Below are 26,258 nucleotides of genomic sequence, written 5' to 3' on the forward strand. Positions count from 1 at the left end.
GTACTGGACCATGGTCGAAATGCAGGAGCGAGGCTCAGGCTATAGGCCGTGCCGCTGCTGGAACTAGTCGGAGCGGTGACCGACCCCCTCCGTTTGCAGGTACGTGTACATGAAGCTACTGGATGCGATGAGCTGGCGTCGCGTGGCTGCCCTGACCGAGGACGGACACAAGTACAGCGAGTACCTGAACCTGCTGCACGACGACATGCAAAAGCGCGGGCTCACGTTCATCACCAACCGAAAGTTTCCGCACGACCACAGCACGCACAACGCGACCCACCACCGGACGCACTTCAACATGTCGCAGTACTTGGCCGACTTGAAGGCCCGAAACGCGCGCATCATCATCGGGGGCTTTGACGAGGACGCCGCAAGGGCCATCATGTGCGAGGCCTACAAGCAGGTGGGCCCTGCCTCGGGGCGCCTGCGCCCGCGGCTGTGCACAGCTTCTCAAAGAGTCCGCTGCCCGTGGAATCGTTCGAAAAGGCAACCCTTGCAGCAAGTGTTTGCTCCCGTCTCAAAGCGAAGAACTCTGCTTTTGGGAGAGACCTTCGCTTTGTGAGCTTTTAAGTTTTACCATGTCGTTTTTTAGTGGCACTATCCTGATTTCAGCTGCAGCATTACTTTAATGCACCTAAAATCGGGACAGTTGGTTGGATTGTTTTAATTTTGTTTAAATGGGTTTTTAATCTCGGACTTGTTATCACAGTTGTTGGAATTTAGACCGCGGGGACTTGGTCTAACAACTGTAGATGAACAATTTAGCCAGTGCAGTATGACTGGTAACCTGGGGTTTTTAACATGCATCACCCAGTAGTGATTACACGAAGTACAGGGGGAACAGCGCACCCGGATAAGTCATTCAAATCAACATACACACAAAAGAAAGAGACACTTACTCAGCGCTGACTGACAACTCTCTTTATATTTACACTTTCTCTTCTTCTATTTGTGAGGGAGAATAACCGGTATTTTTTCTTTTCTTTCGATATGATGCTAAATAGTGAACTAAATTGAAATTAATGTAAGGCTAGGTAGTCTAATTCTTTTTGTGACAAGGTTAAAGACGGAGTACTAACACATGTGCCGTTATGTTTCGCAATGTTCTCTGCCTCGATAATTTCTCTTGTGAGCTTGTTGTGGTGTTACCAAGCACGCCGCAGTTACTCAGCAGCACTGAGCAGCCACAGTCTCGACAGTGAATGCCTAGATGACCGGAGCTTTTGTTGGTGAATGTGTTATGTTCACGAAGGCGATCGTTCAGACACCTTCCGGTTTGACCTATGTACAGCTTTCCACAAGAGAGGGGAAAGGAGTACACCACCTTGTCTGTACAAGGGACAAAGGTGTTCTTGTGCTTCTTTTTGCAGCCAACTGTTGTTATTGGTGGAGTATTTACCTTCTTGCATAAGCTGTGAAGTTTGTTAGGAGCTGAGAAGATGACTTCCAAGTTTACTCGGTTAGCTATTTTCTTTAGTCCGTGAGAAAAATTATGGATATATGGCACAATGATGGGCTTCTTTGTTTTGTCTCTATGCTTTTGTTGTGTGCATAGGTCTTGCCTGCTTTCGTTGATGAGCTTTTCGTCCACTGATGTTAACAAGTTTGGGTATCCTGCGCGCTTTAGTCTTGAGACTTGCCCGTCAAAGCTCGCTGGAATGGAATGCGAGCAAGATTTTATAAGCGAGTTTTTGAGGCTTAACCGCACGATGCTCCTTTTTACAAGTTTTGAATGGGCCGAGTTGAATGGTAAGAGCGGTTTTTTTCCCCTGGGCTCATACGACCAGCATAAATGGTAGGGTAACATGAAGAGTCTGAGATCTAGGAATTTTAAAGAGCGCTCGTTTGGAAGTTCATGGGTGATTTCCAAAGGACTCATGCACTCGTAAAATCCTGCTCGCATTCCATTCCAGCGAGCTTTGACAGGCAAGTCTCAAGACTAAAGCGCGCAGGATACCCAAACTCGTTATTAACATCAGTGGCCGAAAAGCTCATCAACGAAAGCAGGCAAAACCTATGCACACAACAAAAGCAAAGAGACAAAACAAAGAAGCTCATCATCGTGCCATATATTCATAATTTTTCTCACGGACTAAAGAAAATAGCTAACCGAGTAAACTTGGAAGTCATCTTCTCAGCTCCTAACAAACTTCACAGCTTATGCAAGAAGGTAAATACTCCACCAATAACAACAGTTGGCTGCAAAAAGAAGCACAAGAACACCTTTGTCCCTTGTACAGACAAGGTGGTGTACTCCTTTCCCCTCTCTTGTGGAAAGCTGTTCATAGGTCAAACCGGAAGGTGTCTGAACGATCGCCTTCGTGAACATAACAACACATTCACCAACAAAAGCTCCGGTCATCTATGCATTCACTGTCGAGACTGTGGCTGTTCAGTGCTGCTGAGTAACTGCGGCGTGCTTGGCAAGCAACACAACAAGCTCACAAGAAAATTATCGAGGCAGAAAACATTGCGAAACATAACGGCACATGTGTTAGTACTCCGTCTTTAACCTTGTCACAAAAAGAATTAGACTGCCTAGCCTTACATTAATTTCAATTTAGTTCACTATTTAGCATCATATCGAAAGAAAAGAAACAGTTATTCTCCCTCACAAATAGAAGAGAAAGTGTAAATATAGAGAGTTGTCGGTCAGCGCTGAGTAAGTGTCTCTTTCTTGTGTGTATGTTGATTTGAATGACTGTTATCCGGGTTCGCTGTTCCTCCTGTACATCATGAGCAACCAACTCGCCCGAACCTCTGTGTTAACAAGATTACACGAACTTGCGCCGGTACGACGGTAGTAAATATCAAAAAGAGCAGGAGGGAAGGTCAAACCCAAACCCTGGGATCTGCAACCCGACCTTTCTCTCCACGTGCTACGAGCTGTGATGCGCTGACAAGCTCAACTGACATTCCCGGAATTTTGCATTTACATGTTTATATACAAAATCGCATCTAAATTATATACAAGTGATTAAATTAACGAACGACGACGTGCACTTTACTTTAACCGATTCTGGTGCCAATGTCTTGGCGCCTTGACAGTTTAATCACTAATCACCCAGAATCACATCACAAGTATCAATAGTGAACGCAGCGTCAGCGCCACGGCGAGGTCTGGCAGGCCTGAAGGGAAACACTAAATAATTATATAATCAAATTTGTGGCTTTTCTTACCTCAGTGAACCGAAGTACCCAAATTTAGATACGAGAGCTTTCTGATTCCATAAAGCAAATATACTTATTCGTAAAGTATTCAAAATTAGGTACACAATTTCATTAATTGCCACGCTGTATTATTCCGCTCTCGGACCGGGCGCGAACTGGGCCTGCGCGGTATTCAATTGCAGGCCAGGGTACATAGTGAAAGGCAGGCACCTAACGGATACTGGAAGGGGCATATTAGCAGATCCCAACAGAATGCTGGGGCGCGAACGAACTGTAAAATTTTAATCGGATCGAACGAAACACTGAGACTGACGGAAGATGGGACACAACACACATTGAGGTTCAAGCCCCGGTCCACAAATATCGAGTAGTGAGAGGACCCCTTGCCAACGTCATGTACAGAAACGCGGAAGGGAATTGTGATCAAGCACCAAGTATTGGTTTTCCATGCCTGTTTTTGTACAAGATTTCAAAATAAACGGACCATCTAGTTACTTCACTTTGGTCTTTATTGTTACTTTTTTCTTATTGTTTTGCAAAACCATTTTGTTTATTAAACGCGACAGTTCTCAAGATGCCGTCGTTGCTACAGTCTGAAAGAGCCTCTTATCGTGTGGCAAGTTTGTTCTTTATCATATAACTGTCAAAATAGAAAAGGGCAGCGGATAGCGGTTTGTGAAAGATTATGAACAAATAACTGGGGCAGTTGTTTTGGGCGCTCGCCGTGAGCATTTTGGTGAAGGGAGGGCAACATCTGTACCCTATTTACCCTAAAAGCACTTGGATAACAATCGACAAAACCCGAGTTTGTCTCGTGTTTCAAGTGTTGGTTCTTAAATGTCTTTAAACGCTAGCGAACTCCAGTCGTACGCGCCACGCCGAGTATGGAACTGGGGCAAGCGGGACGCCCTTCTGATCCAGGGCATGACTGGTGCGCACGGTTACCAGTGGTTCCTGCCCACGTGGCTGGCTCAGCAGGAATACCGGGACCGACAGTGGTACAACACCGAGCACTACAATAAGTACCACAATGAGAGCGTCAACTGTACCGTGAGCCAAATGAGGAAAGCTCTCGAGGGCTACATGAGCCTGCACCCAAAGTCGTACGCCGACGACAACGCCATAATGCAAGAGAACCGGACCGTCGGCGACTGGAAGGCGCTCTACAAGCAAGTCGCCACTGCTCAGGTCTGCGGTTCAATTGTGCACTTTATTTTTAGAGTGGAGTGAAAATGCTGTTGTAGTCTTCGACGCGGATTGTGTAAACGTTTGCAAGGTGTGGACCTTGTAGGTATACAACATGGCAGAAAGCTTCTAGGCTACGTTTCTTTCCGTCCTTTAAAAGGACTCTTTTAAAAAGCTTTCTACGAATATCTCCAGGATAAGTGGATCGGTATTGCATTCTATAAAATCAACAATATCAGGAGTCACGAAATTGTTCATATGTGAAAGAATGCTAATTCTCGACACAATTGACGAGTCCTGAAGTTTCAGCAACTGTAAACGTATGGAATCTGCTAAAATCGCAGAAAAAAAAATTTGCTATACAAGTGTGTCAAATTAATGCTCTTGAGCTAGTAGTTCTTTCACATAGGATGACACGTTTTATTGTTTGTAACAAAAAGTACCAATGCGCAGGTTATGGCGACAAATACTCTCCAGAAGTACTACCACCGAGTTCGCCGTTTGAAATGGCTACTATACAACTTGTTCTGAAACATACAAACCATTCGCATGAGGTTATTGCAGATACTAATTTATGTCTTGTTGAGGAGGGCACACGAAAGTGACCAGCAGACCAACGTGTTCAATATAGTCAATGTTCCTCCTAAATGCGTCCTTCCTCTAGGTTGACGGCGCCTTCCTATCGACCATTTACGATGCCCGTTCATTCGGGGGAGACGTTCATTTTTTGAGGATTTGGAATAACGTGAATAACACGTTATACTTCGTGATTTTTACTACGTAATCACTGTGCTTGCCGAAGTAGTTAAGTCATGTCTAACAGTGAAACTATCATACTTAAAGCTCTCGACGAGGAAAGTCTGGAAGGGATAATACATTTTGGATACTACGCCATGGGTGTCAATATTTTCTGTTATGTCGTATCGGTATTAACGCGCAACAATTTACTACGCTGCATTTCTCACTTTTAGGGCAAAGAAGACAGTGAATACGGCGGCTATGCGTACGACGCCGTCTGGGTCTTCGCCTTGGCACTAGAAGCTCTTTTCCAAAGAAATCACAGTCACACCTCCACGCTGCACGACGATCGAACTTTCCAGTAAGTTTTAGAACGAAGCGTGGCACTTGCCGCCGTTGCAATCGTCACAAGAACGCCACTTCTTAAATTAATAGCGGTTTTTGTTTTCTTCCAGGGAGCTGATATCACTCATCAACGAGACGAACTTCAATGGTGTCTCCGGTCATGTGCGCTTCTACAAATCCAGCCGTCTCACGGACGTTCTCATCAAACAGTGGGTGAACGGCACCCAAGTTCACGTGGGTACTTATAACCCGGGTTATGGAGATGACAGCGATAAGCTCCTGCTGGGCCCTCAAGGTCCCATGAAACCGATTTTCTGGCCCTCCGGCAGCAACCCAGGGGACGGAAGCGAAGGTGCGTGATCCGCCTGTCCAGCCTTAGTTGTTGGCTCACTGTTCGTCCGCCGATTCCAGACCCGGCCACTTGTCCCCTGGAGGGTCTCCGCAGTTTGCTCGGAACGAGCTGCGATCTTGCCATTGTGGTGGCTAATGTAATTGGCCTGGGGCTTTTCGCCCTTATCATGATCGGAGGGTGCATCATCTTCAAGCAGAGGTAAGCCAGCACGCCATAATTGTGGCTACAATTTGCAGCATGCCACAGGACCACGGGAGAGGATAGTGGAATGCGCGCCTAGATTCGCAGACATGAGCACATTTTGATTCTTGTAAATATCAAAAGAATTCATATATATTGTTGAAACTATCTTTCGATAATGTTTTAATCTCTCGTGGTGAGGAAAAAATGCCGCGAACCAGTGCGAGGGTAAAACGTGAAAAGCCGCCTGCAGTCACTCAACAATCCATCCAGCAACGGTTCCATTATTGGGATTGTTTTCCCCAGACCCAGTCTCGAGTCTATCGTATCACGAACAGGTGCACTAGATTGCCTCTTCGATTCAGATTTGTTTGTCTCGTCCGATTTCGTATAGATTTTATTTTTATCTCCACGTCATAACCTGGTTGATATTTCCGTCAAGCTAGTACAATCTTATTTTTGCGCATATCAGTAGCAAGAACTGCGCTCTCCTAGGTCAACGGTTCGACCGAATGTTCTTGTTCCTTACGGCCTACTTATAGGTACGAGAAAAGGGTGAAGCAAACCGAAGCCCGCATGCGTGAACTCGGCCTGCTCTCGTCGAACAACGTGCTATCCCTGGACGGATGGGAGATGCCTCGAGACTACATCGTGATCAATCGCAAGCTGGGCGAAGGGGCCTTCGGCACCGTCTACGGAGGAGAGGCCTTCGTCCCCGACAAGGGCTGGGTCGCCGTCGCCGTTAAGACACTCAAGGTCGGAGCCATCGTCGAGGAAAAGGTACGACTGCTCTCAAACCCTTCACTCCGCCTCAGCACCCAACAAAAGGTTGTTATGCGTGTTGTTTTGAAGAGGAACGGGGAATGCCTGCGCGTGAAGATAACCTCCATAGACATGGGAAGCACTCGCACAGGAGGGGAAAAGTGGTTACAGAAAACAAGGGTATGTGAAAAATATGGGGTAATTTCGTCACGGATTTCTGAGCTTGTAGTGTAATAAGAAAATCATTGTACGTATTTGTGGAAGTATTAAATGTAAGAATTAAATTCCAACCATTCTAGCCGAATGGCTAAAATCTGGGGCCTTGGGAGTCAGTGCGGAAGAGGGCTGCCAGATCTTCACACCTCTTAACCTGCCGCCGACTATAGTTAAAATGATTAATGCGGTTCCCTCCACGAGTGGTATGGATCTGGTTCTTTCCACAAGTGTTATCGATGAACGTATCCAAGGGCGTCGACGTACTGACAGGCAGAGTACAGAAATGGGGTGAAAACATTATAATTATAAAGCAATTAAATGCAAAGATGCAAGCGAGCTGGACAAGAATGACGAATTTGTGAAAACATTAATGGAAGATCCATTGGTGTTTCCTTAGGGAATGCGTTAGCATGACCCCTGAGAAGCGCCACACACGTACCCCTTTGGGAAACTCTAAGACTGGCCCCGTAACTAAGCCAAAAAGAGGCAGCAAAAAATAGAGGTAACTATAAAGAAAGAAAAAAAAAGCTAGAACAATGTGACAGAAAAGTGAAGGAGTTAGTATTTCCCAAAGGGGGACGTATGGGGAGAAATGTCGGTAGTTTTGCCCTCGTCGAATTGATATTTATGCTTTGGGGATTTGCAACCTTGTGGTTCGGATGTCAACCAGGGACGGAGATTGAGGAATGCCTCGTGTATGACGACACAGTGAGCTCTAGCTTTTCTGAAGTAGACAGTTTTCATGAGTGTTCTACCAAGGGTCTTGGGCAATCTAAATTTGCCAACACACTAGACTACAACGTCCTCCGCGTAAACCGTCATGTGAACGTATGGTATAGATACTTGTGGGTAATCTACGGAGTCCGGAAACCCTGCCACTGCATAGTGAAGCTAAAACGGGCTTGGTGCACTATATTGGTGCACACCTTGTGTAACCATCTGGTGCGTCCTAAATGGCAGATTTTTAAACCTGTGACGGACTGCTCCATGTGTTTTATATTCGTCGATAATCTCACTATCCACGACCCTCTAGAAATGCCCGCCAGAAAGCCACATGACTCGCACAGTTGGATTCCAAACTAGTCGCTGGAGGCACTCAGTGTATCGTCCAAATTTGGCGACAGTCTTGCGTTGCCGATTCCGTTCAGCGGGAAGATGGTTCCTCGCTCGATACAAGGATTGTGTGCGAGTTCTCCACTGCTGATTGGCACTGGTCAATCAACCCGAGTGTCTCCAAAGGTAAACAACTAAGTCAGTGCCATCAATTGGAAAATATAGCATGGTGCTATATCAGCAAATATAGCAGGGCGGAGGGGAATCTGAACAAGCCGGGCGAGAAGCTACGCTTGTGGAACTAGGCTTTCATCACAGCTCTGTTGGCAACGCCGTAACATGTGGGTGTTCCCAACTATCGAAAAACGCCAATTAGTTAATCAGCTGCAACACTACGTCTAACCTGGTCGGCCAGCGAGGCGTTTTACGTCTCGTGTGAGAACGGAATATGCTGGCTGGCTGTTAAGTTCGAGATCGCAATTAGCTCTACGTAACCTGTTTCGGGGAGTCGCAAAAATGCATGATTCTTGTGCCTTTCAGCTGGACTTCTTGAGCGAGGCCGAGATGATGAAGCGCTTCGACCACAAGAACATCGTGCGCCTTCTCGGCGTGTGCACTTCGGGAGAGCCCGTGTACACAGTCATGGAGTTCATGTTGTACGGGGACCTCAAGACGTACCTGCTGGCTCGGCGTCACTTGGTCAAGGAGACCAATCGCAACGACTCGGAAGAGGTGTCGGACAAGTGCCTCACGGCCATGGCTCTCGACGTGGCGCGAGGACTGAGCTATCTGGCCGACCTCAAGTACGTGCACCGGGACCTAGCCTGTCGCAACTGCCTCGTGAATGCCGGAAGGACCGTCAAGATCGGAGACTTCGGCATGTGCCGGCCGATGTACGACTCCGATTACTATAGGTTCAACAAGCGCGGCATGTTACCTGTACGGTGGATGGCGCCCGAGAGCTTAATCGACGGCATCTTTACCACCATGTCCGATGTATGGAGCTACGGAGTGCTACTATACGAGATCGTCACCTTCGCCAGCTTCCCGTACCAGGGCCTATCGAACAACCAAGTGCTCGACTTCGTGAAGAACTTCAACACCCTCCCGGTGCCCAATGGCTGCAAGCCCGAGCTGCAAGTTTCCATATTTCTTATACTCTTAAAGTCAACTCCCTCACCAAGAATGTGTTTGATGTCGAATTCGTATCTAATATGCTCGGTCACGCATATAACAAAAAGTGCTAAATAATCTTTGTTGGCGGCCCTGCTACCCCTTCAATAAACCTTTCGCTAAATTACCCAAGCATCAAATAGAATGCTGGGAACGTAGGTACACGCGCTGCACGCGCTCGCCTTCCTTATACAAACGACTCGAAGTAAATAACCAAAATATTTGTGCAACGCAGCTGCGAAGTGCCATTTGTTTTAGATTTTTGCTTTCGAAAATTTACAGCTGCAAATGCCTGCATGCCCAGCGCGTTTACCTACGTTCACAGCATTGGTTTTTAGGCTTGCGTAATTGGGCAAAAGGTGTATCCCAAGTTACCAGCAACTTTGCTCCAAACAAGCTTTTCTTTTTTTGCGTGACGTCACTTGCCGGGAGTATTCACGCTTCACGGCTCAAGCCTGATTCCTATTGTGGCCTGTGTGCGAATAATATTTTTCTTTGTCCCCTGCAGGGAAGCCCTGTTGTTTCGCTGTTGGACTAGATGCGCCCAGCAACGGCCCACTGCGTGCGAGATTGTCGAGATCCTCGCCAACGACAGTAGCCTCATCTCCCCGTGCCTCGATCTGCCGTTGGCCAGCGTTCAAGTGGAAGGCACAGACTCCTTGGAACTGACTTCCATCGGAGATCGTAACCGGTTGCACTCCATTTCGTCACTGGGCCGAAAGGCCGAGCCACCGCCGCCTCTTCCGCTGAACGACACCAACAGGGCCCCACTCGTGAACGCCGCCGTGCAGCAGCCGGGCTCGCCGTCCGACCTCCCGCGCAACCAGTACGTCACCCTGCGCCAGTCCTTTCGCTCCACGGGTCAAGTCGACGGCTTCGCCCAGTGCTCGGCCCAAAACATGACGTCTCTATGAGCGTTAGCAAGGCCCTGTAGTGGTGCCATACCACTTCAGAGTTCCCTGCAGTGTGTAGCATTTCGCGCGCGTGTGTGCTTCCCGTCCGTAGAGTCCAAAAAAGTTTTTGCATCCCTGACACATGGACCCTGGTTCGCTCAAAAGATCGACGTGAAAGTGTGCCTCTGACGTTGCTCTCCAACACCTGGCAGTAAGCGTCCAGCTGTCAATTCAGAATGTCATCCTAACCATCGGCGACACATTCGCTCGTGACCCTCAAAGGTCGCGGACAACTCCACATTGTGACTTTCGCGTTCATATGTGGCGGCACGGGATCATTAACGTGCGTGTCGGATCGTCAATGTACTCTTTGCTTACCACTCTCCAACGTCAGTCCTGCGAACTTGCCCTCCGAATGCGCAGCCACGGATCTCTCATTGTTCTGGTCTGCTGGCCAGACAGATCCATATGCCCTGCTCCGCCTGCTCTTCGACCGTGCTTATTCACGAGACAGTGCAGCCGTTTTCCAATCAATCCAGCGTCGAGCGTTGACCGCTCGTGGACACTGCAACGGTAGCCCAGCTGTGCCGAGGCTTCGTAGCCTGGATACACTTCAAGACGGCCAAGACTCATCGCTTATCAAACGCCCTTCTAGTCCTTCACCGAACGAACAAAATGTGCGACAAGTTGTCACTTCATACGTGGTGTTCGTGTACTTTTTCGCTTGTGAAAATGCAGGGTGTTTCAGCGTAGGCAACTCTTTCGGGGAACAGACTGCCAGCCTTGGCGGACGTCGAGGAGTGTAAGAAATATACTAATTAGCCAAGTGATTCACTAACATTGTATAAACTGTCTTGTAATGAAAATAGGCATATGGCTCCCATGAGAAACATCTTAAGCATCATCGAGCACGACTAAATCAACTTATTCTAGAAAGGTTTAAGGCAGGGGCAACACTTCACGGCGGCCTCCCCCCCCCCCCCCCCCCCCCGCCCCTTTTCAAAAAAAAAAAAAAAAAAGTGCACCATACTTTTTTTTTTATTCAACGAGGGACTTTAGGTGGTAGTTTCGCGCCTCGGTCACCGAGGAGCATGGCCGCTGGCCCAAAGCTACGCTCGGATAGGAAACCGAAACCTAGAAACGTGTCCAAAGTAAGCGTATTTTTTGAACGCCGTAGAAACTCTGGCCCTGTTGTGTAGCTTTCTGAAATGAGTTGATTTAGTGGTTTCGGGCATGCTTCGCAAGTTTCTCCTTGGAACCACACGTTTATTTTCCCTGATGTTAAAATAACTACTCAATTTTAGTTATTCATTCAGTTAATTAGTATGTTTTTGCACTTCCTGGGATGTCCGCTGTGGATAACAATTTGTTCCCGGAAGGAGTTTTTTTTTTAAGTCTATTATTTTATTTCTAGGGATTCTTCAAAGCCTTCGCTGAAACACCCAGTATGCATACATATATACATATTATAACAGTAATTACTGTGCCTGCGTCGTTGTGTTGTTCAGAGAGCTAACGTGGAGACGTAGGGCGCTTCGAGCTGCCCAAGATGGTGTGTTCTCTACTCGAACTTCGAAGCGTCGAGAGTTTGCGGCTACAAATTTCCCTAGTTCTTGCTCCCGCTTTCTTACGGTGCTGTCTTTCTTCTTTAGTTACATAAAGAATACTCGTTACTAAGTTATTTCAAAGTGAACTAAAACGTACTTATTTGTTTATTCTCGTTTGTTGCCTTTATAATTTCGTAGCAGCAAATATCTGCCCGCGTGTGTGTGACGGGTCCTTCATGGTTACTAATATTTCCTTTTTTTGATTGAAAAAAAATGCGCGTTAATATAGACTTCAACCAAACACGTTCATGATTAGCTGATAAGCATATTTCTGGGAACTGTCCCAGGTTTCATCTGCGCAGATGTTGATCATGCTGTGTTTGTAGTTTATCGAATACATATTTCTAAACGTGTTGGCAAAGGCTCGGATATTATATAGAATGTTTATCGCCTGTTAAAACCCTTGAAAAGTTTAATCTTGAGAGAGCAGTTGGAATCTTTTCAACGGAAGACAATAAAACTAATCGAATTAATTGCACAATTCAGATCTTCAAACAAATAAACCACATAAAATTTGAAAATAAAAAACAAACTAATTTTCGATGTAGGAAACGAAAATGAAGAAATACATTTTCGTGTGTTTTAGTAAATCACATATGACGATACTATTGAGTATTCATACGAATATAGTCTTTGCAACTGTGACGAAAGTGTGGCGTGAAATTTGAATTACCAAAAAAAGGAAGTAAGCTTTTCGAGGAACACGATGCAGGTTTTATGTTCAAACCGAGTTCTTATTAGTCGGCCCTTCGTTTCGCAAACTTCGCAAGCCTAGAGGCGTAGTTTTCTAATCGCGTGCAGCAGATGAACCCGAGTTGAACCAGTTGAACGACCTTCGAGCATCGAAAGTACAAAGGGATTGTCGCAATCGTGACTCGCATTCGCGTCGTACTCGAGTCATTTACAAATAAAGAAAACAAAAAGCTTTAATTCATGTGCTTGTCAATCTACGACTTTGCTCGGGAGCCGTCGGACACGACCGTGTCAATGAGTCTTCGTGGTTCCGTCATATGAATGCTAGGGAATCCTCACCAATATCGTCTACCGTCTCTCAATCCCTGGGAACATTCCAGGAAACGTTTTGTCCTGATATTTGTGCATTATATAGTGTTGCACGTTACCGGCCAAATCGTTGCTACGAAAAGTACCTGTTGCACAGAAAGACGAAATCAAAGGTTGATGTCGTATTGGTCTCTGCCAAGGGGTCGATTTGGTGAAATAAGTGGTATAATTAGGTCAATACTTACTTCAGAGTAATTAAATTTCTAATTCGCAAAGTCAAAGGTACCGTTTAGATCAAAAAAATTTCTTTGCATCGCCGAAAACCACTAAATCGGCCCACTTTACAAAAGTGTACGGCACACGCCTAATTTTAACGTTGTTCCAAAAGAAAAAAAAAATCCACTCATTTTGGGCGTATTTTTCTTCAGTTTCGGTTTCTTGCCAAAACTCATCTCTGCTCTAGCAGTCCTGCTACCCTGCCGAAATGGGGAACTGCCGCCTCGCCTCTCACGGGAGAGAAAAATGCAAGCCGAGTCGACGAAATGAAACCGCCTTGATTGAAAGACAGAAGCTCTGATTTTTTAGTTCAGTTCCGTCACACGAAGAAAGTGTGGCGGCGCGCGTTAGTTGTGCGCTTTGGCCACGGGGAGCAGGACCGCTGGCGGGTAAAAGGCGCTCCAGTAGGACCCCGAAGCCTAAAAGAAAAGTCGGAATTCGGTGATGGCCAACAATTTTCTAGCTCGAACCATAGCTTTAAATTCAGCAACGAAAAAGTTGATTACTCGAATTTAATCAATCTCGTTATCGCGAACGTGGATAGTAACCCAACGCAACATCCATCTTTTTGCGTCTGTGTGATAGCGGTTTTGGCAGGAAACGATTTGGCCGACGTTCCGTGAAACTCCTGGTATATTGATGTATCATTAATATGGACACCTCCAGTCAGTTCCCCCAACAATCCACAGTGCGGGTTGTCTACAAGATTGAGACAAAAATGCACGTAATTATCCAGTTCATGCCTGAAAATTGTCTATATCCATATTAACGAGAGTATAGATAATATTACCGTTAATTCAAACTTGTTATTAAAAATTTAAAAAAAAATAAAGCTAAGGTCGCTTAAAGTAACCTTTTGATTCCTTCGGGACAACGATCTAGATTGCGGCGGACGTCAGGTAGAGTGTGAAATGATAATTAGCGAATGCATTGCCTAAATCTACTCATTTTCTTTCGAAATATTTGCCTTACAGCTGATACACTCCAGTTAGATGTCAGCCGTCGCAAAATGTGCCATAGCTCTAGTTAGAATTTGAACAACTAAATTCTGCTCAGTTATATTCTTTGGAAAATTTAGGCTGTGATCGAGTGAGATACCAAAACTAGATGCAAATGCAATAGAGCCCGGCCGGAAACGACGTCAGCCTCCGCAGCGGGCGCGGGTAGCGAATCATCGCGAGCAGATATTAGGGAGTTCTCGTATATCTTTTCCGCTGTCCTGAAACGTTCTCCGCAACCCGCTATGAGATACGAGTCTCGAGTCCTAGGGCTGGACAATTGATCGATTAACCTCCCGATTAATCGATTAAGGCTTTAATCGCGATAAAATATTTTAACCGGTTAATCGTTTTTTTAATTGGTACTCAAAAAGAACTGGACGCACGCATGGCTCTATCCTGGACGATCTGCCCAAACTAGGGGTGACTCATGCCCCCCCCCCCCCCCCCCCCCTTAAGGAAAACGCTGCGTGACGTGCGTCCGGTCGTTCTGTCCCGAGCGGTTTTCGATTCCGAGCCAGGTGTTATGAGCAAGGTTCAATTCTCGCGCTCGCAAAGCGTCACGTGTTCGAGGATATACATTAGAGTTCTGCCGAGGCTAGAAGAAAAAGCCGGGCCCGCTATTGGCGACGTGCGCGACCGAAATCGTCGCTGTGGTCGGCCTTCCACGATTGGCCCAAAAGGTGACTATGACGTCGGAAAGGGTATACCATCGACGGAAATAAAAGGAATGAAAGAACTTTAATTTTGACGGTGTTGGCAGTGTTACTTTGAGAGCGCAATGATTTCAGGCTTCCACCATGCTATTTACAAACACCATCGAACTTTCTGTTCGCAAGGTAATGACGTCACAAGGGGGAAACATAGGAGGGCGCCACCAAAACATCTCGCCGCTAATTGATCCCCGCGCGACCGCGAAACTTTATGTGTTGAGGATCTATTACACATCCTGCCCAGGCAAGACAAACAAGCAGAAAAACAAGCTGGGAAGCTAACAACGCCATGGTTATTTGTTCCAGTATTCGGCCCGCAAAAATGGACGAGTTCACGAGTATGAAAGGCAACCTCGCTGGAAAGTTTGGGTTTAAAGTAAACTCCAGGGGTGAAGTTTTTAACTCAAAGGAAGTCCACTGCAACATCTGCAAAAAACCGTTTTCGTACAGTGGAAGCTTAAGTTCGCTTTAGTATCACCTACGAGCGAACCACCCATGTACTCGGCTGCAGCAAGGACCATCCGCCAAAACGCAGACAACAATCAACGCCTTCTCATCGAGGCCCCTTTCTTTAAAAAAAGAAGAAAGCATTGCCCAAGCCCTGACTTCTTGTCTTCCTGTCGGAGAATGCGGAGAAACTTCTTTGTCTTCGGAGCGGGAGCAAAAATATTTGAGTCTTTGAATCGTTGAACTATCTGTATCCTCAATTCTAAATGCCCTTTGCGCCGTGTAGCAGAGAGTAAAATAAGTCTTCAAAGGCAAGACGAGTTGTTGCATTCTATTTTAATATATTACATATAAAAATCGACGCAACCGATTAATCGATTAATTAATCGATTAAAGGGTGGCGATTAATCGGGTTAAAATTTTTAACCGACGCCCAGCCCTAGACTCTCGACAGGCAAGGCTAACGCCGCGCATGCGCAGTAGAGGCGTCTTCGTTCCGTAGAAGGTAGCGGACGTGGTAAAACGGTCTACGAAAACTCCCTATTGTCACGGATTGAAAATGGTAAACGTACGAATAACATAAATGTTTAACGAGGCGAACTTGTGCTTCCAAAGGTGCAGCATCTTACATCGGCAACTTCATTGCGACTTTCTTGAAGTTGCCACTCTCAGATTTTTTTTATGCAAACTGCGTAGTGTATAACATTCTGCTTAAGAACATGCGAAATGTTACAAGATTCTACTAGAACGTTTCTAAAGAGTAGCGAAAGGTAAAATAAACTAGGCAGGTAAGGTTCGAACCCCGTGCCTTCGTGTGAGAGCCGCGCGCTTCGCCAAGTTGGCCATGCGCAGGGCAATATTGCAGCGTCACGTTATCTAAGGGTCACGTGGGGGTAAAGATGGCGCACCACACTGCCATCTCCTCGGAAACCTAACTTTCAAATCTTTTTTTTTTTTTTTTTTTTTTTTTAACCTTGGTTTTGGTATGGCGGTTTCTGGACGGCCTAAGTGGGTTGCCTCCAGAGAATAGCGCAGAGCAAAATTTGTTTGAATTGCAAGAGCTTCGGCATATTTTGACGACGGTCAACACGTTTTTGATTGAAATGTTCCAGCTAATACAAATATTTCAAAAGGTAATTAGTAGATTTTAGGAAATTGTTTTTCTGATTACACTTTCTACCTGACGTCCACCGCGGTCGACAACGTTATACCGAAGGAACCATTTCTTTAATTCAAATTCCTTAAAAGTATGTACTCATACAGATGCTAGATTTTAAGTCCAACAACTTTCTTCTAAAGGAGTGAGAGAAGAGTGCCGTCTTCACCATCTGTTTATCTGGCTCAATACAGAATGTATGTATACAGGGTGCTCGAGTTAATATAAAACATCATGGATATATTCTCACTCGTTATTAAAACACCACATGCTATATACGACCGGGTTATCTATGTGATTTTTGTATTTGGAGTACCAGAGGCAATTTTCGAAATATAATATTATTCAGTGATCTCTGCATCCCTCCCAAATGCATCGATATCGCCAAAAGGTAAAAAAAAAAAACGAAAAAATTTGAAGGTCAATAAAATCGTGCAATCGGCGTCAGCCTTTGCGGTCTCAGAAAAAAAATTTATCATCAACGACTCTCCATTAATGAGGGGGCCATACAGCCAGGACAGCTTAAGGAATTAAGAAATTTTCAAACACCATAGGCGTCGTTATTGCCAGCAGTTATAAAGACAGTATTAATTCTTCGATTAAAGTATTGCTCCTAACGTGAAGCCTATAGTTACCATTTTAACTTTACGTGATGACATGAGACTCCCCCTAGCAACTGGTCTGCACTACATTATATTTGCATGGTCGCTGAAACTTCTGTCAGAGTCGGTCATGTCAAACACATGAGAATGTCCGCAAAAAAGACTTCCTTCACAGACCTGTGTTGCAAACAATGTTGATTTCTCTTTTTTTTTTAATTCTGATTGTTCCAACTTTGTTCACCTGCTTCACAAAGCCTTCAAAGCATACACTATCCGCATGCGAGTCCCGCTTCTGTATCAAATGCGCGATTGAAGTCTCATTCTCTTTCCCTCATCTGCAACGAGGTGTAAAGTTGGGCGAGTTGGTTGATGGTCATATTTAATGGGTCAAAACAGCGCAAAAAAGACGAAGGGCCAGTAAAAGGAAACACGCAGATGCAAAACACGACACGTGTAGCGACGTGTCGGCTTGAGTGGAGGATGACGTGTTATTGGGCCGATTGCTTTCATGTTTGTCTCGTTTCAAATTTACTTGCTGAATGGCGCAGCAGTAAATATTTCAGTTGTGAGTCAGCGCTGTGTCTGTGTGTTTTCTTTTAGTGGTCCTTCGTCTTTTTTGCGCTGTTTTAACCCATTCAATATGACCCTCATTTGCGTCAAGAAGATAGAAAGCAGCGAATCCATTTAGCGGCGGCACAGTCCCTCACGTCTCTCGTTAGAATGTGCCAGCTTACACGGATATTTAGAAAGCCAATTAGTGTAGTTGAGGTATTTGGTTTCCTAACGATCACTTCGCACTTGCAGCCTGACCTCCACCGTAGTCGATAACGTTAACCCGAGCAGTGTTGTACGGAACGACGTTCCGAAGAACGACGTCCCTGGAACGGGTTCCTCTGAGAAGGAACGCAGGAACTCCGTCGTTCCGTTTTGCATCGGTGGAACTGGAACACGTTAGACTTTTGAGAAAAGGGGAAAAAAACTGCGTTCTTGTTGTTGTTGTTTTTGGTCTATACATTCGCAAATTTACGAAAACCATCTGATAGCCATTTAGGATTTTTTTTTTTTTGTATTAGCGAATATATCAACCACTGATATTAAGATACGCAATGTAAGCTTAATGTAATGACACGTTTATATGTTAGACACATAAGGAGAACGCGTTCCTTTCGAACCAGTGGAACTATACTCCTTTTCACCTTGCATCCGGACGCAACGGACGCATATAAGAGCTATCTTAGCCAATCCCGTTTTGTGGACGTAGCCCGTGATACCCTTTCCGCGCGTCGCTGTGCCCCCTCTCTAAGGTCACGTGAGACTCACCCGGCCTTGGATTGGCTCTCATGGCTCGTAGCAGCCGCTGCGCTCGGTCGTAAGGTGAAATGGAGTAGAGTAACGGGCACTCGTTCCTGAGTTGAGAAGGAACGAGGAACGAGCTTGCTTTCCTGTTTGGGACGAGCGTGTACAACACTGACCTTAAAAAAAAAACTTTCCTTTTCTGCTTCTATTTTTTTTTTTCGTTTTTGTTTTGTCAGTTGAAGCAAAAAGGGAAATATCTGCTAGCAAAATTTATTTCAGTCACCAAAATTCGTTCGATGTATCGCTTCGATGTTCAGCGAACAAGTACTAAATATTAATCGGGCCATCGCAAGACTTTCTGAGTACTTCTTATTCATTCAGCGAGCGATTGCGTAGACGACTCTTCAAAGGTGATCAGTATTCTTTTTGAGTACGACCGACTGGAAGCCACGTGGCTCTGTTCCCCTCCGATAACGATACCCGATAACTACACGATGTATGCGCAAAGACGCCAGGGGAGTATCGGATGTCGTTATCCGAATTAAAAAAAAAAAAAAAAAAAAAAAAACATTCGGAATTTTTTAATGTTCAAATGTCCGATAGGTAAGATCACTTCTTTCTTGAATCGCCATTTAGTAGATGTCTTCATAAAATATTGGTGCACAGCGGACATCTCTAAGCAGGCATGAAGTCGTTATGTCCAGAAAGTTGCAGACCCCTATACATCATAGCCGAAATCGAGCTTGGGAACACAAAGCATAATGTCCCTTCAGATATCACCACGTCCATCTTATTCACGTAGCGACTCATTCATCCTCCAACTGTGTGGAGTAGCCAATACTTCAATTTCCAAGGTTTGAACCCTCGTAATCTACGTATGATCGCCGACCCGAGGGCAGAGCCGGATTAAGAAATTTGGGGCCTTGGGCTAAAGTTGCTTCTGAGGCCTTCTTCGTCGTCGTCGTCATCATCATCATCATCATCATCATCATCATCATCATCATCATCATCATCATCATCACAATGACAACGATGATGATGATATCACTGATTAACATTGCACATTTTGGGAAGCCTAGTTTAAAATATTTATATTGGTACCCTCTTGAATCACATTTATGATCTATGTTATCACTGAAAAAGGGGAGAAATGTGATAACTTCAAGAAAATTACTATTTATAGGAGAACGGAACGCGGCAATCTAATGACTGCCCCGACTCTCTTTACAGTCAGAGCTCTCGGTCAGAAGTGCCGAACCACACAACAACGGCATTTCGGCGGTCTACACTCTTTTCATTCGCACTTGTCTTTTTTTCCGCCCGCTTTAAAGCACAAAACCTGTGAGTCGCAAAATTACCCTGACTGTTTCGCACCTTGAACGATTTGCGCACGATGCAAAACACACACGCTTTCGACCATGCGGTGTTATTTGAACAGCTTCATAGTGACTAGTGGCCTTTTTCACCAAAATTATAAGTGTCCTCTCTCTCAGAAGTAAAAAAATATTGCGATCAATATAAGAAGTAATGCGACTCTTTTTCGATTCACTGGGTTCCAAAGTTGTCAGGTTGGCTGCAGGCCACTTTGCCGGATCGCTTTCTACGCGGATGGCTCCTACCTCGAGGGGTTACGGAGACAATTCCGTGCAGTTGTCAGAATCTGTGGAAGCAGATGCAAGTGTTTCTGAGACACCCCTACTATCATGGACAGCAACCGGCTCTGGTACAGTTGACTGCATGTAGTCCCCGATGCGTGATAAACACTGTTGAACACGCTGATGGAGGGGCTCCTTGAGACGATTCTCCGCGGGTATGATGGCGGATTGTTAAGTGGCCCGTGGCAGGCGCTCACACGTGGTAGTAAGTGGGAATGGACTGAGCAGACGGATCAGCATATCAGGCCAGACTACTTGGCAGGCAGTCAGTTTTTATACTTTTTAAAAATCCAGATGGCAGAGATTTTTTTTTTTTTTTCAATGTCTTAAGGCATCTGGTTACATATAATTTTCAACCTCGGTGGCTTTTCTCTTTTTTTTTAACTGTGCTTTTTGCTTACACACCCAAATTACATGTTGTGACATCACATTTCGACTGCGAATTTGAAGGAAATATGCCACCCGAAGAACGGCCTCGTCCGAATTGCCAGTTTTCACGACTTAAACCAAAGCATTAAAATAGTACTGGGGCAGACGAATAAGGGATTTCATTGGCTACCTTCCACTTTGTGGGCTTGTTAACTTCACCCCTGGTCCTCACTGAGGTAAATACCCACACCTTAGTCCGCTCTTTGCGCGGCTACGGCCGGGTCCGTCCACTGACTGCCTTTTTATGCACCGGTCGACGAAAGACAACACCAACACAGTGAGTCCGTTTTCCACGTGTTTATTGACTCAAATGCCAACACGCTTTGCTATTAGACGGGAAAAGTCTGGGCGCTGGCTCGACTGCCAGTATCACCCGGTCGGTTTCCCGCGCTGACGAAATCGACAGATTCACGTGAAGCCGGAGGCCCACACAGAAAAACCGAGCTCCGTAGAGCCAGGGCCTCCGCCGACGAGAGCCCCCGGCCCTCCTTCGCGGCCAGCTTATGTAGCCTCGGAGGTGGACGCGCCCAGGAGGGCCGGTAATAGTCGCGTCCACCATCACTCTCTCTCAAGGGTGCGTCGGCGGCACATTCACCCTACTTGGCGAGGGAGAGCCGTCCCCTTCCGGGAATACAGCCTCAGTTCCTCGTATCCGGGTAGCCGCCGCCATTGGTGACGACGACTCCCATGGCCTGCTTGGAGCTAGACCTAGAAAGGGATATAAGGAACCCCATGGTTCCCACAACTTTTACTCTCTGGTTCAACAAATTCGGTCATTATGAGGCAGAAATATGAAGCCCAGTAACTAAGAATGTCATCCATTTGTTGTTTGCAGCGCACTCTCTTCTCCCATTATTTCTTTTTTATGAATCCTAAAGAATGCTCTCATATGTAACTTTTTTTTTCCCGAACACTGAAGGAATTTCTTCTGGCTTGTAATTGACCCCTTTCGAAATTCACGTGGCGATTATTAAAAGGTCAGAACCACTGCACATTGGCAGAACAACTGATATCGTGGAACGTGCAAGTCATTCCATAGGATAGCGAAAGTCGGAGCGCGGCCAACGCAAATATCCGACCACCCAATCAAACAACGTTGAAAGTGCAACGTCACTGCGCTCATCATCTTGTTCTGTGGGTTTCTTTTTTCTTCTTCTCCAACCCAACGCCTAAAGTGTGCCGTGACGTTGCGGTTTTAGTCCGCCATTGTACAGGGATTCCACAGCTGCCAAAAGAGGGCAGCATTTCGAACGGGGTCTATGCGGAGGGCAAGTTCGTCTGCTCCTTGCGCAGGGGGTAGCGGTGACGTCAGAACGCCGAGCCCTGATTGGCTGATAGCGACCCCCTATCTGAGCGTCGTCTGCTCCTTTGCAACGTCGTCTGCTCGCAACGTCGTCTGCGTCTGTCTTACTTTTCCTGCGACTTTCGGAAGTGCAGAGGCCAGATTCACGAAACGATCTTACGCCAAAAATGTGCGTAAGACAAAACTTAAAAACAAATTCGTATTCACGAAACGAAATTTTCGTAAGTTTTGCGCAGGTTACGACGAAATCCTACGAGAGCTCCGAAGCTGTCTTACGCACTTCCTACAATCAAATGAGCATGGACGACAGCGTCGCGGTCGCGACGACCCATGGACGTTTATTTTTCTACGTGCGCTTCTCACTCGTCCCGCCTTCAAGCAGCAAGAAAAAAGTAAAAAGCACTTGAAACAGACCACGACGAACAAGAACGCTGGATCCACAAACACCCGGGAAAAGCTCCAACGGCCGCGATTCCACCGAACGCGACCAAGCGAGCTCAGCAGTTAGGCCTAGCAAGCACTCCACGACTTGGCGACCGTTTGCCCACGACCAGCTGGCGTGCTGAATGGAATATGCCCGCGGGACCCTTGTGAACCCTTCCCGTGTTATACTTTGGTCGCTGACCTCAATTTTAGATTAAGAGGTCAATTTCTTCCTCTTGTTATCGTCTTGTTTCCCGAGGCAACGGTGACTCTCGCCGGTGAAAAAGCGGTGAATCTCCGACAGACGCAGGAAAGGTAAAACAGCCATCGCCGTTAAAGGGTGAGGGGTTTCGCCGCACACGAAAGGAGGGGAAAAGTGTTTGGGAGGGAACTTGCGGACACTAACACGCTCACCTCTCGGTTCTTAGCAAACAAACCTCGGCGCCTTGGGACACCTCGCCAGTGAGTCCTTTGACTTCCCTTCTTGATGCGCGTCTGCTAGTTGTTAGACAAAAACAACGTACCGCTCGAGTTATTTCGTCTGCCCTCTCTGAAAGGCGCGAAGTCGAGCTCGCTCGTAAAGACCTGCACTTCCGAAAGTCGCAGGAAAGGTAAGACAGACGCAGACGACGTTGCGAGCAGACGACGTTGCAAAGGAGCAGACGACGCTCAGATAGGGGGTCGCGATCAGCCAATCAGGGCTCGGCGTTCTGACGTCACCGCTACTTCCTTTCTTATGCGCAGAAGACGAAAATGAGCCCACTTGCGAGGCGTATAGGCAGGGACAGTTCAAACTCATTGTTATAAAGAAAACGGTAACCACATTGCTCAAAGGTCTGCGCTTTCCTAAAAGGTCCAATACGGAAACAGTGAACACTTCAAGAAGTAAAACTATGTTTGCAGCTTTCCGCGTAAAAACGGATTGGCTAAAAGCCCACTATCCTCCCTAAAACAAGCGTAAAAAAATGTCACATAAAAAAAGGTTCATGTCTTCCTTCTGGCTTCAATTAAGATAAAGTCATTTAGACCCCCGCAGTAACAACACCCCTGTCCCCTTCGCTAAGGAACATCAGATTCAAAGACCGCGTTTCAAAAACACGTTTGCACGCACTATAAAAGTTGGCAATATCACAATAGTCACACGAACAGAGGGAGACATTATTTGATGTTTCCCTTTTATTTTTCTATAAATAGGGACGGAAAACCCCGGAAGGCTGGGGGCGCCTTTGCAACCTCTTTTCCTCAAAGCCGCTTTGAGAAGAACGCGGAGAATTAACGCGAGAGGCCGGTCACACGTCAAATTTATGGGGCTTTTCTGTACACCAACCCAAAACGAATGAAGAAAATAAAGTCGCCGCGCAGAATGTTATTTGGTTTCGCTTGCAGTGCTACTATCTTTGCCATGCCTCTCGTCTCGAATGCAGTGGGAATATTTTCCAAAATATTATACCGATCTCCACAGCCAGTTTCACTGCGGCGCCGCTGCCGCAATGCATCGAGCGAACTTTAGTTTTTCCGCTCGAGCGTCAACCTCGCTGGAGCACTCCGCATGTAGAGCACGAGATATCAAGGGCCCTCTCGTGCACCGCCGTCTGCCTCCTGTGAACTAAAGTTACGGTGGCGTCAGGCATGCGCCGAACACTTAGTGAGATCGGTCTATTTGTTTATCTTATAAAGAAAAATATATGTTTAACTTTTTTTTTTTTTTTCATGACTCACAGCATTGGGCTCCCCGAGGGTCGGGGTCCCTGGGCTGCAGCCCCCTTAGCCCGTACCTTAATCCGGCCCTGTCCGGGGACCTTGAAGGTGGCATCGAGTTTGCGAAAGCCGTGAAGCAAGCATTTCAAAGCCTTCCATACTCTCGACCTCCCCTTCCTCAGTGCGCACAGGTGGTCGAGCTCCCCCTCGCTTACCTCACATCTCGCCTACCCCTCTGGACACATGGCCACCTCGTCAACCAATCAGCGTCGAGCACCTCACTTCTCCTCTCTCACCCGTCAACCAATCAATATCAAGCTATGCGGCCACGCTTTTACCTGGGTTTCACGAAAGTCTGAACACCTATACTTCGTTTTATCTTAAGTACGGACGCAGCCAACGCTACGAGCTCATGGCACTAATCAGACAGCGTCAAACGCGCACGCACCACAGCAATGAGTACTCCTCCACCCCTCTTTCCTTGCCTGTCTTTATTGAATATGTTGTAAGAGGCGAGTGCCCTTAGCTCAGAATTCGGTATGTTGGGATTTAACCATGATTCAGTTAGTGCAACAACGTCGGTAGAACATGAATGCATAAGAGAATGTGAATCGTTTTGTTTAAGATAAATGCATTGGCTACAAGAAATGAGATTCACGTAGAGCGATTGTATGGATATGCCAATTGGTTGTTATGTCTGAGTAGGCAGGACAGTGTTGGAACGTTTGTCGAATTTGTATTGTCTATTTCCAATTTAAAAAAGAAAATATAAAAAATCTCGAGGACAGTTCTTTTTTTTTTTTTTTTTCGATGGAGCCCATTTTTTTTTTTATCAGCACCGCGCAAGCGAAAGAAGGCTAATCGGCGCGTTCTGCCCTCAGCCTCGTCACAGTTGATTCTTAGCTGATAAGTCAATGACCGTAGGCGATATCAAGGGATCAGGACCTCACTATCTGATAATGCCAATGAAGCCTTCTTTGGCAAGGCTGGCTCACGCTGGTTGCTTTGCCACACTACGAAAAGGGGTGTAAAAGGGTCTATCGTTACATTCTTTGTCCCATATAATGCACCCCAAAACTTCAATTCGACCGTACAGCGCCCTATAGTCGAACAGACGGAACCAAATTTTACGAGGGGCTTGATAGCCGTGTGGTACAACTTATTAAAATAGCTAATGTACATATTACTGACTACAAGAAAAAAATAATCGGGGTTTTCTTGGCCCTACTGCAAAAGCTCAGTGTTTTCTTTGTGTGGTCTTTGATACGTACGCTAGCTATTTATTAGTTATATCGCACCGTTATCAAGCCCCTCGTAAAATTTGGGGTCGTCTGTTCGACTATAGGGCGCTGTACGGTAAATTTGAATTTTTGGGGTGTATTAAATGGGGCAAAAGGGTGTAAGCTGATATCCTTTTTTTTTTTTTTTAGAGTGCACCTCTTTTTATTTATGCTTGCCTCGACCAATCGGAACAAAGAAGCACCGTTTAAACGGGAGATTTTTTTTTTTTTTTGCTAACAATCGTAGACGCTTTTTTTTTCCCCAGATTCTTGCGCGTAACAGCTTCGCTGTAAGAGTTTATCCTGACGTAGGTTAAATTCACTCCCCTGGTTTTTCGCAAACGATATCAGCGCTTTTCTAGCTGCACGTGTGTCTGGCGATAAGTCTTCACTAGGGCGGAATGCTGTTTCCTTGAGGGCCGATTCCTTTGATAGCACGAGTTCTCTATGTTTGTAAGAAATGAATTGCTTTTTTTTTTTTTCATTTCCGCGTTAGGGCCCTGTTTTGTGAGCGCGTTCAACAGCTGGAGGCAAAAGATGGACATGCAACCTGGTTTCACAGAAGTTAATAGCTTATTTCTCTTCCGATTGTTTCCAAGATTCACCGGGGGCATCGGGAATGCTGTAAAGCAAGTTATTTTGTCTCGACTGATTTTCGAGGTACTCGCATGTTTGTGCTAGTAAGTCTAGGCTAGCAGTGTTTTCCTCGGTCTTTGCCGAAACCTTTGCAAACTATTTTTAAACCTGTTTTATGCCAGCACACTCTTGCTTAATTCCTTGTATTTGAGCTTTGAGGGCACCCAATACCTCGTCTGTCTGATCTTTCTCATGTTGGCATTCATGAGCACAAAGATTACAACCACCAACAGGCAGGAAGCAGGCTGCGAGCGGGATGGACTATCAAATGGGCCTTTCACAGAAATATCGGTTCGAGTGCAAATGGATCTGGTACCTTCTCTCTCTTCCTTCTGGCCGAGCAAAAAGGGTAGATGGTTTCTTTGTATCGACTTCGGGGCAAAAGATAAACCACGATGGGGAAAAAGGCGAGTTTGGGGGAGCCGTATCTTTGTCAATGCGGCTCAATGGGCAAACAGGATGTAGCTGACGTTTTGGGTGTCGAACGAGTGGGAAAAGCGTCGTTTTCTCTCCACTTTGTCTCAAACCCAGTCGTGTATCTAGGTGGCAGCACATACCATATTTGGCAAAAGGTATTACAGAGTCATCCTAAAGTTACGTACTTTCTGAACCCCTAAGCTGAGACTGCACTGGAAGCTATGTCCTCGTTGGACCAGTCATACGCCTGTC

General features: G+C 46.0%; 1 protein-coding gene across 1 annotated transcript in view; it reads left to right on the forward strand.

The window, feature by feature from the left end:
* The window catches only part of LOC8026319 (atrial natriuretic peptide receptor 2), a 217,579-nt gene extending 204,672 nt beyond the window's left edge, over nucleotides 1-12,907 (forward strand). The window contains exons 10-17 of the mRNA XM_040213142.2: nucleotides 100-403; nucleotides 4,093-4,359; nucleotides 5,328-5,455; nucleotides 5,550-5,791; nucleotides 5,851-5,989; nucleotides 6,514-6,751; nucleotides 8,543-9,138; nucleotides 9,684-12,907. Of these exons, the coding sequence (XP_040069076.1) occupies nucleotides 100-403; nucleotides 4,093-4,359; nucleotides 5,328-5,455; nucleotides 5,550-5,791; nucleotides 5,851-5,989; nucleotides 6,514-6,751; nucleotides 8,543-9,138; nucleotides 9,684-10,089 (2,320 nt within the window). The 3' untranslated portion in view covers nucleotides 10,090-12,907. The remainder of the gene's footprint in view (nucleotides 1-99; nucleotides 404-4,092; nucleotides 4,360-5,327; nucleotides 5,456-5,549; nucleotides 5,792-5,850; nucleotides 5,990-6,513; nucleotides 6,752-8,542; nucleotides 9,139-9,683) is intronic.
* Nucleotides 12,908-26,258: the final 13,351 nt, after the last annotated feature.

This window comes from Ixodes scapularis, unplaced genomic scaffold (assembly GCF_016920785.2).
Source record: "Ixodes scapularis isolate PalLabHiFi unplaced genomic scaffold, ASM1692078v2 PGA_scaffold9__187_contigs__length_104089568, whole genome shotgun sequence".
NCBI lineage: Eukaryota > Metazoa > Arthropoda > Arachnida > Ixodida > Ixodidae > Ixodes > Ixodes scapularis.